The following is a 12,547-nucleotide window of genomic DNA, read 5'->3' as shown; positions in this document are numbered from 1 at the left end:
CCGGGAATTCCCCGGTCTTCCTGATTAATCAATCTGGGCCTGGATTATAATAAACAGAAACAGTGTCAGTCCAGTTTTCAGAGTTTAAATTTAGTTTAGCTCAATTCAGTGTGGTTTAACTTTCACTGCTGAAAGTCCAAACACTGAAGATCAAATCCATCAATGCGCAGCTCCAAACCATGCGAGTCAGTGGCGATGTTCATGCAATTAAAAAGCTGCGATACAACAACACCACTTAAAATACATATTGTTAGGTTATATTTTCTTTCCTGGTTTAAGCCTCGGCCGGGTCAGTTGGCGTTTCTGTGTGGAGTTTGCATGTTTTCCTTGTGTTCGCATGGGTTTCCATCTGGTGCTCTGCTTTCCCACACTGTCCAAAGACATGTGCTAAAGGTGAATTGGTAAGCTAAATTGGCCGTATTTATATGTGTGAGGAGTGTATGAGTGTTTCCCTGTATTGTGTTGCAGCTGGAAGCGCATCTGCTGCATAAAACTTTATGCTGGATAAGTTGGCAGTTCATTCTGCTGTGGCGACCCCTGATTAATAAAGGGACTAAGCTAAAAAGAAAGTTAAAGAGTGAATGACAAACTGAAACTAAATCTGACCCATAGTTGTTAATAATTATATTTCATAAAAAATAATTTGTTAAAATGTAATTGCTTATTTCATATAGTGTAAAGAATATTTAAAGTAGAACATCAAAATAAAGCGTATAGTGTTAATAAACTTTATATTTAGTACAATGAACACCATTATTGATATCCCCTGAGTCAGTTCAGCCAATTAGCAGAAATAAATCATCTTCTCATCTCTGGTTGCATGTGTCATCAGAGAGTTTTACCTTCAGTTTAGCTGTCTGTACAGCAGAACCCACGATCACAGCAGTGCAGAAATGTGGTAAACATGAGTGGGTGAGGCCAGATGGGGTAAACATGTTCTCAGTTGAGCTTGTGAATTCTTCACATTTCATCCCTGTGGATGTTTCTATCGATGGCTCTTAATGATTCTCACATTCTTCATCTCAAATGATTAGCTGCAGCATTTAGTTATACTGAAGCAGACTTTTCCTCTCCCTTTCGGGACATATAATTGACAAAATGTGTGCTGAGTGGTTTTGTCTCCCAGAAATTCTTCAAATTAAATATTTATTAGTCTTCCCTTTAAAACATCGCTGCGCTATATCCAGTCCATCTGGGATATATCAGTGATTTTATTAATCTTCGCACAGCTGTAAAAAACACTGGGGCAGATGATTCCAGGATTCTTGAATGTGAACGGAGTATTTTATCAGCTCAAAAATGTGAAGCACTTGCCAGTTGTACACAGTGAAAAACATTCTCCGCTGGTCTAGAACAAAAACACTACTGCAGGTAGAAGAAATTCAGTCAGTGAGAAAATTATGCAGTCAGATACATTTAAAGATTATGGAAGATTCATTTCCAACACACAAGTAAAATTACTAAATATAAAGACGACATTATGGCATAAAAATAAAAACATAATATATTAATATTAATATATATATAAAATATCATAACTGTAATTGAAAATAAAAGGATATATATAAATATTTTAAATTTATTTAGTAATTAGTCATGTGCCATATGTAAATGTCATTTAACAACATTTCATGTCAATAAAAAAAAAAAAAAAACATATATATATATATATATATATATATATATATATATATATATATATATATATATATATATATATATATATATATATATGTTTATTTATTTATTTATTTGTTTTTTAACTTTTATTTTTTTGGACAACATAATGTACTTTTGAGGCTTTTTAGGCAAGAATGTAGTTATTTAGATTACATCTTTGCATTTAGTTCCTAAGGATAGTTCTTATTTTAGATATTTGTAATTTAGGAGATGCCTGTCATTGAGCAGAGCAAAAACGGTCGACGTTGTTTATCTACAAGATGGCAACAGAAACCACATGATCAGCCCTTAAAGGAGTAAAGATCTATTTTTGTCAAACTACAGCTGGAGGGCTAATCAAACACACCTGAACAAGCTAAACAAGGTCTTACTTGGTATAGGTATACTTGAAGCATTCAGGCAGGTGTGTTGAGGCAAGTTGGAGCTAAAGCCTGCAGGGACACCGGCCCTCCAGGACCGAGATTGGTGACCCCTGTTCTAAGTCAATCTCTTGTCATTTGTATGTTGTAATGCTGTATTTATAGTAATTGTAGTGTATTGAGTGTGAGATGGGAATCGCATATCAGGAATGTTTGTATTTTGTGTTGCCACTCTTTGTATAACTGTGACTTAATGTTTGGTTGGCCATCTGTTTGTTTCTAAAGAGTCTCCGGTTTTCGTTATTGCAGACTAGTTCAGTAAAAAGAAAGAAGAAATGCCTTTTTTTCATGTCGCAAACACAACAATAATCTGGTGGTGTTTGCGCCGCTTTGGCTTTTCAGGGTTAATTATTGTGATCTCCCGATTGCAACAGATAAATACTGGGAAATGTCTAGATTGATGGCATTTCATGCCGTTCAACCTTATAATCTTAAAATGTGAGCGAAACATCCTGTTTTGTCATCACTTTGGACATTAAGCTAGAGAATCATTCAAACGCTAGCTCTGAAATGACATTGGTGAAGTAGCAATGGTTTCCGCTTTTTTGATGCCAACTGCAGATGTGAATTAATGGCGGAAGAAAGTAGTTCCTCATACAAAAAGATTTTGAGACTCTCCGTGTGTGATTTTCTATTTATATACACGATTATGCCAACTGCTGTGCGATAAGGCTATATATTGTCACCGGTGGGACACTAAGCCCAACGCACGCCTCCCACCAGTGCCGATATACAGCCATATGGCACTGCTACTCATGTGATATTGCTCAAATACATATAATAGCATATGAAAATATTAAATTGCAGTTATGATATAATTGTTCCAAAAATAATAATTCTGACAAACATTTAATGCTATAACTATAACTTTGCATGTTATTTTATGTCATGAATTATTATTATTATTTTTTTAATGTGATTAGTATTGTATCTGTCTTTTTTCTCTTGAAGCAACCCCTCTACAGATATGTGCAACTTACAAAGTGATAAGGCCCAGGGGAAAAAAAATGTGTGGTTCCTGTGAACACTGTCATTGTCCTGTTTTTATTTTAAATTCATTATACTCTGCAGTATGAAGGACCTTAGCATTACTTACATTCCTGGCTGCCAGGGGCTAGTAAGGCCTTTTTGATCTCTATTTACAAGCGGCCACGTCTGAGCGATGTTAATTGAAAACCGAGGGGGATTTTGATGCTGACTACTTGCTCCTACTGAGTGGCATCAAAAATGTCCCACAATCAGCAGTTCTGTAGTCCCAGCTGGAGCGCATGGGTGTAGGAAAGACTGACCCAATGGGTCAGCCTAATTGACCTGCAGAAGTAAATTAGCAATTTTTTTATTCAAAGCCTAGAGGACTGCAATTACTGTGTGCTTGGATTTCATGTTAAGACAACTTGTTTGTAATTTTGGGGAAAGAGGTAAGAAGATTTACATTTACATTTACATTTACATTTACATTTAGTCATTTAGCAGACGCTTATATCCAAAGCGACTTACAAATGAGGACAAGGAAGCAATTTACACAACTAAGAGCAACAATGAATAAGTACTAAAGGCAAGTTTCAGGTCTGTAAAGTCTAAGAAGGGAAGTATTAGTAGTATTAGTTTTTTTTTTTTTTTTTGTACAGTTAGTGTGATATTCAAAGAGGCAATTGCAGATTAGGAAGTGAAGTGGAGACTAAATAGTTGAGTTTTGCAGAACCTATGAGAAAATCCAATTGTATAACTAAGGAACCAACCAACACAGATTTTTACTATAGATGTCAGTCTTTTATCTTTGCTACATACTATATTTGCTTTCATCATGGGCAGACATATTATTTTCTGAAAAATTGTTGATTTACACTCGGCAAGGGCGTAGAGTTGGCATGGACGGAGAGGATGTGCCCCCACCAATATCTAACATTTACTAAAATGCCCCACCAATAATTGAATCACCTTCAAAATAAAATAATGCTCCGTCAACCCTTGGAAACCTAGACATGCAGAAAGGGCTTAATCACAATCTGTTCTTGGGTGATCCCTCCCATAAACACATAAGGACATTGTGATTGGCTGGGCCTATTTATGCTGCAGTGACAGCTGTAATTACTTTTAGATGTTAGAAGTGTCAAAACAAGGACATTTTTCAGTCCTCCTTCACTGTACAAGATGCGGACATAAGTAGCTACTTTTCCACGTTTTTTTAAGTCAAGTTCGCTTGAAGTTCACTATAATAAAATTATTAAATTAATTTCAATCCACCTTTATTTGTATAGCGCTTTTACAATGTAGATTGTGTCAAAGCAGCTTCACATAAAAGATCATAGTAAATTGAAACAGTGTAGTTCACACAAGTGTATTACCCAAGGCTGTGCTTTTAATGAAAATTTAGTTTTAATTTTGGCCTTCAAGATTATGAGAACTGATAATACAGTAGGGGGCGACACAGTGGCGCAGTAGGTAGTGCTGTCGCCTCACAGCAAGAAGGTCGCTGGGTTGCTGGTTCGAACCTCGACTCAGTTGGTGTTTCTGTTTGGAGTTTGCATGTTCTCCCTGCGTTTGTGTGGGTTTCGAGAGGGGTCTGGATGCAGACCTGGTGCAGTGCAATCTGAGCTGCATCCAATGCTTTTTAATGCGCTCACCTAACCTCACCCCTAATCTACCCATCACAGTGACATCACTCACTCCATAGAGTGCATTGTCTCTGACATTGCATCGCTGACATTGCATCTCAGCTTGCATTATAAAGGCTGCATCCAGATACTGTTGTTTCACCCACAGTCGAAAGACATGTGGTACAGGTGAATTGGGTAAGCTAAATTGTCCATAGTGGATGAGTGTGTGTGTGAATGAGTGTGTGTGGATGTTTCCTAGAGATGGGTTGCGACTGGAAAGGCATCCGCTGCGTAAAAACTTGCTGGATAAGTTGGCGGTTCATTCCGCTGTGGCGACCCCGGATTAATAAAGGGATTAAGCTGACAAGAAAATTAATGAATAAAAAAAAAACAGTGGGGATAAAATGGTTAAATTGCATCACATGCCTCCCTAAATTTCTCTACATTCATACCTCCTGAAGCAAGATTGCAGTAAAATCATCTAAATTGACATGGAACATTGTTATTTGTATTATTAATAGTTTAAAGCCCGTATTCATGTTTATAAAAGCATGAAAGAGAATTTGTGCTGTTTTATGCTATAGGGGTGTATGTCCCCACTAATGTCAAGAGCAAATCTACACTCTTGACACTCGGTTATCACAAAAGAACAGGATTATCATAGACTTTTTACCGTTTGTTGCTTTATATGGTCTCATTTAGTTTAATTAAACAAAATAATGAAGTGTATTTGTAGTAGATCTTGCACAGGTTTATACTGAAGTCCAGGCATACACACATAGGTTTACGAGAAAGAATTAAAAAAACAGCACTGTTTTTAAGGGGGGTAGGGGGGGAGAAGTAATACAATCAATGTTTTAACAGGCACAGTCTAATCTGGGGAAAAATGTATAAAGAATAACAAAACACATCGGTGTGTTTTTAATGTTTGCTTATTATTAAAAGTATCATAAAAAGATAATCTGTCAATCTAAGAGAAACCTGGGAACGGCTGAAGTGGTTGTTATTGTTATCTTTTTCAAGGTTTAAATGGTCATGAAATGGTAACTTAGTGTACGGTTACTAGGCTCACATTGTATTGGTGGGAATAATGCGAATCTTCAGAGCTCAGATGTCTCAGTTTGTAACCGAGTGAAGCATTTCCTCTTAAATAAATTCAGAATGAACATCCGGTGAATCATCTAATTAGCCTTTCATTTCCACTCAATGAAGAGATCTTGTCAGTCATGTATCTTTTTTTACTCTTTTTTTTATAAAAAAAGGGGACATAATTAATAATAATTAGCACATTTACTCCATTTTAACACATCTACATATATTCCAAAATATTGAGAATATAAGGACTGCAAATTCTGCAATTCGGAATCTTCATATATGGTATAACTTATACCCATGTGAGCAATTAGCGGATCATAGGCTCAATTCTGCATGCCTGAAAAATCATGTATTTATTTGTTTGTTTATTTATTTTCTCACGTCTCTTCCAAAGTACTCACCAGACATGCACATTCAAAAATCATTCTTTCAAATGAGGACACAAGCTCATAGTCAGATATGGGAACAGTGAGATAAAGATTTGGTAAAACACCTGAAATGTATCAGATTTCCAAAACTATGAGGGAGCTGAAATAGCATGAAGCTAATGCACAGATCAAAGTTCAGAGTTAGACAGGTATATATGACTTTTTTGTGGACCACTGATGATAAAGAATGCTTTAGAGAATGCGTGAGATAAGCTGACCTCTTTCAGCACAGGAAAGCATGTCTGTATATAAAGACTTTTAATATAATATGAATAATTAGAGCTGAACAAAAATCCAACTTGGAAAGTGTTTGAATTATTATATATATTTTTGTTAGTTTGGAAAAATCAGTAAAAATGTCTGTACAACTGCATTTAACACGTTTACTTTTTTTACTAAATTTTCTTCATCAAGGTAAAAAGATTAGTTTTGTAAGCAAAACTTTGCAAGTTCACTTAAAAGACCTCCTCACTTGAATAAATGAAGGAACAACAACAAAAATAATAGTAACACCAATATTAAAATTAATGTCATTATTATTAACAACGACAACAAAATACTACAACAATAATGCTAGCGTGATGTAACGAAATTATTATTCATTTGTAATATATCCTTATTTTGTGGGTCGGGGGTGGGGGTGGTGTGGTTGCTGGTGTACAACGCTTAGCGCATTTAATTTGTATTTACCTGTTATGTATATATGAGCAATATCACACGAGTAGCAGTGCGATATGGCTGTATATCGGCACTGGTGGGAGGTTTAGGGAGGTTTAGCCTTAGTTCCCCCACCAGTGCCGATATACAACCATATCGCACTGCTACGAGTGTGATATTGCATTTATACAACAGTTTGATGGCATAATTGTGTATATAAAAACATATAAAACATGGAGAGTCTCAAAAACCTTTTTTTATGAGGAACTACTTTCTTCCGCGTTGGATTCAAATCATAAGCTGACAGTTAAACAGCTGAGCAAGCATCTTTTAAACTTTAGATCTGTAGTGTCTGCTTTTTGCTGGCTGTTTGTGGGCGGAGTAATACACAAAGGGTAAAGAGGCTGTACGGGTGCTGATATTACTTAAATATATCACGGTTATCAGCCAATCAGATTCTAGAACCAGACAGAACTGTTGTATTGACCTTATTCTCCGCAGACGAGCGGGCGCTGCCATTTGAATCTTTTTGGCACAAGACTTCCGGTCTCATTCACTTTCATTCATTTTTAGACATTAAAAACTGATCGTTTCGCTGTTTGATGTTGTAAACTGATATTTCCTTGTTATATTATTCTACTTGGTCTGTATAGTCATGCAAACATTTGCTTGTAGAGCAAGTAGTTTGACCGTTTTTTGCCGTTTATTATTCCTTGTCATTTCTCCCATAGGCGACTGAAATGGAAGTTCTAAGACAATCGCGAAAACAGGCGCACATCCGCATTTTAGAATAAGGTCAATATATATATATATATATATATATATATATATATATATATATAGGGTTTGATATTAACTTTTTCATCACCAGCCACTGTGGCTAATAGTTTTCCACTGTTACTAGCCACTTGCCGTTTTCACTAGCCACAAATTTTTTTATTGGGAAAATAAATTTTATATGCATACATTTGACTTTGGCACGGGTTTTGGCATGCTAAAATTACATAATTTAGATTTTGTGTTTTTTCCACTTGCCTCCTCGTTCATTTAACTGTTTTTTGTTTATGGGCTTACTCATTGAGCATGAGCAAATGGGTTATGCTTTCATAAAAAAGTGTCCCATTGCAATGTTTTCTTTCACAGGACTTTTCAGGGCTCAACACAATAAGGATTTACTTTTTTTCTCTGGCCAAACCAAACTAACTATTTCCTTGCCACAATTTTTAAATAAAGTGTCAAAACGGGCAAATTACTGCTGTATACATACACTTTTTATTCAACAAAACAGCTGACATTTAAAAAATATATATATTCTCACGCATCTAAAACTATGCACAGTGGTCTGTTCTGGCTCAGGTTTCCAGATCACAAGTTAACTATGCATACAACAACATATTAAAGCAATATTATCATAAAGGATGATTATTAAACTATATAAACAAAAATAACAGCAAGCAAAAGAAAGCGGTTAAAAAACATTCTGTGCGCGGTAATGAAAGGATGATGGCGCGCACACGGTTAATGTTTGGCCAGTTAATAATCTGTTCAAAGAATGATTAAAGCGAAAGCGACAACAACTGCTGCTGCTTACAAAGAATCTCGACCTAATGAAGGACTGTGGGTGCACGAGCGTCAAACTAGTTTTGTTTGCAGGCATAGTTGCTTCGAGTGAGGAAACGGCACAGGAGCTTTTAAACGCTCACGTGCATCAAATCATCTGTGCGTGCGACACTAAAGCCCTCGTTAGTGAGTGAGGAAAGCCTGTCTCGCCGTGCTCGCGATCCTCTCATTCGTTATACACCTGCTTTCTTTTGCTCGTGCGAAAAGCTGTTTTTGGCAGTAGTGCTGCTTCTCGAGCCAGCATATATATATATATGCAAGTTTTTTTCCTATCAAAATGAAAATGTCAATTCTAATGCCTATAAAGATCAAATAATAAATCGAACTTTCAAAACAACAACCCAAATGATGGATCAAACGCTCAAAGAATCAAGTAATAAATCAAAATGCATTCTCAAATGAGAAAATCACATGTATTTGATATTTAATTTTCATGAAAAACTCCTGTAAAAGCATGCAATAGTTAAATGACAAATTAAATGCTCAAACTATAATTCAATTGGAAACAGTTTCTGCTTCCTCCTGATTACACACACATATAGCTGGAAGCTCATGATGGACTGATTACTAGGACTATAAAGTATAAAGACACCTCGTTCTTACAGACTCTTTGCTGAGTCTTTTTTTTGAAGCATTACAAAGCATTTTTCCCTGTTTGTCCTGCCAAGTTTTGATCCTTGTCTTGTTTACCGTTATTGTTGTTTTGCCTCCTGTCTTGTTTCTAAAGCTGCGATCACACTGCACTTTTCTTCTCATAGACTTCCATTCATACGCACGCGAATGCGTCACACCGGAAACGTAAACTCGTTTGCTGCATTGGAAAGTTCAATTCTGTATCTAATCAATGTTTTGTTAATGTTGGTCTTTGTTTTAGTTTTTTTATTGAACTATGTTTGTTTGTTCTGATAATGTATTAATTCTAAGTACCAATTTCCTAAAGAGCTTTTTTGTTCACTGAACTTCAGACATTTTAGGTCAACGCAACTGATGTTTTCAAAATTTGAGTTAACAAGAAAAAGCGAAAGGAAATAAGGATTATGTTTTATTTTAAGTGCAGAAACAGATTAATGCCAATTAGGCCTGTGTTTCTACACAAACAAACCTGTCTTTGTTGATGGCAGCCTTCAGTGCAGAAGAACTGACTGGCATAATAATGTCATACAGTGGAATTAACCAATAGAATGTATCATAACAATGATAACACAGTCAATCCCTATTCCAGTTCATTGCTTTAAGATTTTGTAGTGATATCATTGTATGTTTGAGGATCACGTCAAAGAGTGAACTGGGATGGGGTTTTCAGTTTTGAGCTTTCAATGAAGTGTTCACAAAATGTGATACTTGTTGACTGTATAAAACATTTTAATAAAGTGAAAACCTCTCTTTCCATTTGTTTTGCAGGCAAAGGGGATATTGTTTTAGAGAATGAAGTTGTCCTGACGAAAATGAAACTCCTCAACAACTTTCCTGAGAAACTCCTAAATGGTGAAGATTCCATTTCATCCATCTCCATTTCAATGTCTGAACAGGAAAACACAGAGCCTCTCCAGGCTGACGACGTTATGTCCGTCCACAGTGTTGCTCCTGAAACAACAGTGCCTGAAACCAAAACAGACTATCTATGTTCGATATTTGCTGATTCTGGGCTTCCAAGATTGTACAAATTTGAATCTGAGGACTCTGGGGTAGAGATGACTAGTGGAGCAACTTCCCCATCCACCCCAACTGGTTCAGAGCAAAGCTTTGTGGTCCACAGCAGAGAGTCTTCATGCGACTCTGGCAACCTGAACTCTCCGTTATCTGCTGACAATCGTCTCGAAGATAGTTCGGTCTTTTTGGAAACTGAACAAACGTCTTGTAAGTGCACTAAACAAGATTCTAATACCATTTTGGGAGATAGAACAGAGGATGAGAAAGCTGAGGACAACTTAATGGACATCATAACAGATTCAGAAAGGTCTGAGGATAGTGCCCTGAGGAATACCACAGAGAACTGTAAAACTACCACTGAAATCGCAACAGTACGAGAGGAAATAAACACTGCATTGGCTGATGACACCATGTCAAGGAGTTCTGCCGATCATTATGATGGCACGACAGGACCTGAATTTCAGCAATCGCCTTTGAGGAAAAGTACAACCAGCGACAGTCTGGATGAATATATGGAGGAGTGCTGCAGGTTAAGTGAGGTAGTAAAAACTATTTACATGCATTATTGTTATTTACTAAACATCCTGGTGTTACATCTACTTTCACACAATCAATAATGATTAGTCATAGTAAGCTAGCAAGAAAGTGGTACAAGTATTAACATTATTCCCCTTTATCCCAGATTGCTATGCATTACACAGTATTTTTTGAGACTGTATCCACAAGGCAAAATACAAATTACGTAACTTTTTGAGTATAAATGTTGAGCTTTTTCAGAGATTTTTGCATTAAGATTAGTGTGAAATGCTCTTTCTGTCAACCAATGTTTGTTTACCACTGCCAAACATGACTTGACAACAGTGTACAGGTTATAGTTTTTCATTTATCCTAATTGCAACTAGAAGATTTAAGTAACTTACTGACATTTATTTGAATGTGCAGTCTCAGACAGTGAAAGTAACCCGTTTGTGAATGAAATGAAATGTCAGGATGGTGAAATGAATAGCCTGTGTTTACAGTTTAGAAGCACACACACACATCCTTTCTCATTAGCCCTAATGTCGGTCTTCCCGCATCTTGACGTCATCAGCTCATCACTGAATGTGCATTCAATGACCAAAAAGGAAAACAGGATAAATGCCTTCCTGTGGGTTGTGCTTTTTTTCTAAACTAAATGCTTCTTTCAGCATTTCTGCTCATTTTCCAAATATAGCGCTCATATGGCACACCTCATCTAGCTAACAGACGGCTTAACATTTTAATATTCTAATGAATATTATTTACATATTTCTTTCAATATGATACTAAAAAGTGTTTTCTAAGATATGCAGAGTGAAATATTTAAATAAAAACTAGAGTATTGACATAATTGATTTAAGTCAGAATGGTACGGTAAACTATTTGCAGTAAAATGTCACCCGTACTACATTAAATTCCAGTTTTTATGTTAAAAAAAGATAAAGTTGGCATGTGTTGCCCACTGTTTTTTCTGGTGAATTTTAACTGTTTAACTGGCATTTTGAAACAAAACACTCAAACCCAGTTTAACCAAAGAGCTTAGAATGACGAAGATCCGACACTCAACAGAAAGTTTCATTTAAACAGCAGCGCCCAGAAACAGCCCCGGATTCCGCCATTTTGGAGTGAAAGTGTTGGGCTGTCTATTAGATCTCGCGATGGCAAGCAGCTGCTTTGTTTTTTATTTATTTATTTAAAAAGTGCATTAAAGCTGAGATACACCTGAAAGACGACAATACAACACTTACTATCACAATCATCAGCACTTTTAATAGTTTTATTTGACTTATAATATGCTGTTGTTCTATTGGAATTTTCATTCCAAAATGGCTGCCATCTAGTGGCTGTTTCCAAAATCGCACTAGAGTGTCGCTTCTTAGTGATTCTATGCTCTTTTTGGTTTAACCAAAGACTACAGAATACACATGTCACTCCTATACTTTTGAAAGGGGAAAAGGGTAACTGTCAATATGGCGATTGAAGCCCCGCCTTCTATTACAGGAGCCAATCATTCATTCATTCATTTTCTTGTCGGCTTAGTCCCTTTATTAATCCGGGGTCACCACAGTGGAATAACCCGCCAACTTATCCAGCAGGTTTTTACGCAGCGGATGCCCTTCCAGTCGCAACCCATCTCTGGGAAACATCCACACACACATCCACACACACGCATACTCTACGGACAATTTAGCCCACCCAATTCTACCCAAGTCTGCCTTCTAGTACAGGAGCCAATCAGTGATCGCTATAGAATGAAAGTTCTCTGGGGGAAGGGCTCAAACCAGACAGAGATCGTTGTTGTTTAACTTTATTGGTTATTCGTAATATGAAATGTAATCGTAAGCTTGGCAAGTAGTTTTGGAGAATTTGATGTTTCTCCATT

General features: G+C 36.5%; 1 protein-coding gene across 1 annotated transcript in view; it reads left to right on the top strand.

Moving 5' to 3' along the window:
* The window catches only part of si:ch211-250c4.3, a gene marked incomplete at its 3' end in the record, with an annotated part of 59,548 nt that overhangs the window by 8,501 nt on the left and 38,500 nt on the right, over positions 1–12,547 (top strand). Inside the window, 1 exon segment of the mRNA NM_001365219.1 lies at positions 9,898–10,685. Within this exon segment, the coding sequence (NP_001352148.1) occupies positions 9,898–10,685 (788 nt within the window).

The sequence above is a fragment of the Danio rerio genome, chromosome 13, assembly GCF_049306965.1.
Source record: "Danio rerio strain Tuebingen ecotype United States chromosome 13, GRCz12tu, whole genome shotgun sequence".
NCBI classification, from domain to species: domain Eukaryota; kingdom Metazoa; phylum Chordata; class Actinopteri; order Cypriniformes; family Danionidae; genus Danio; species Danio rerio.
Note: the sequence above shows the minus strand (reverse complement) of the source record. Positions and strands in the feature narration are given on the sequence as shown.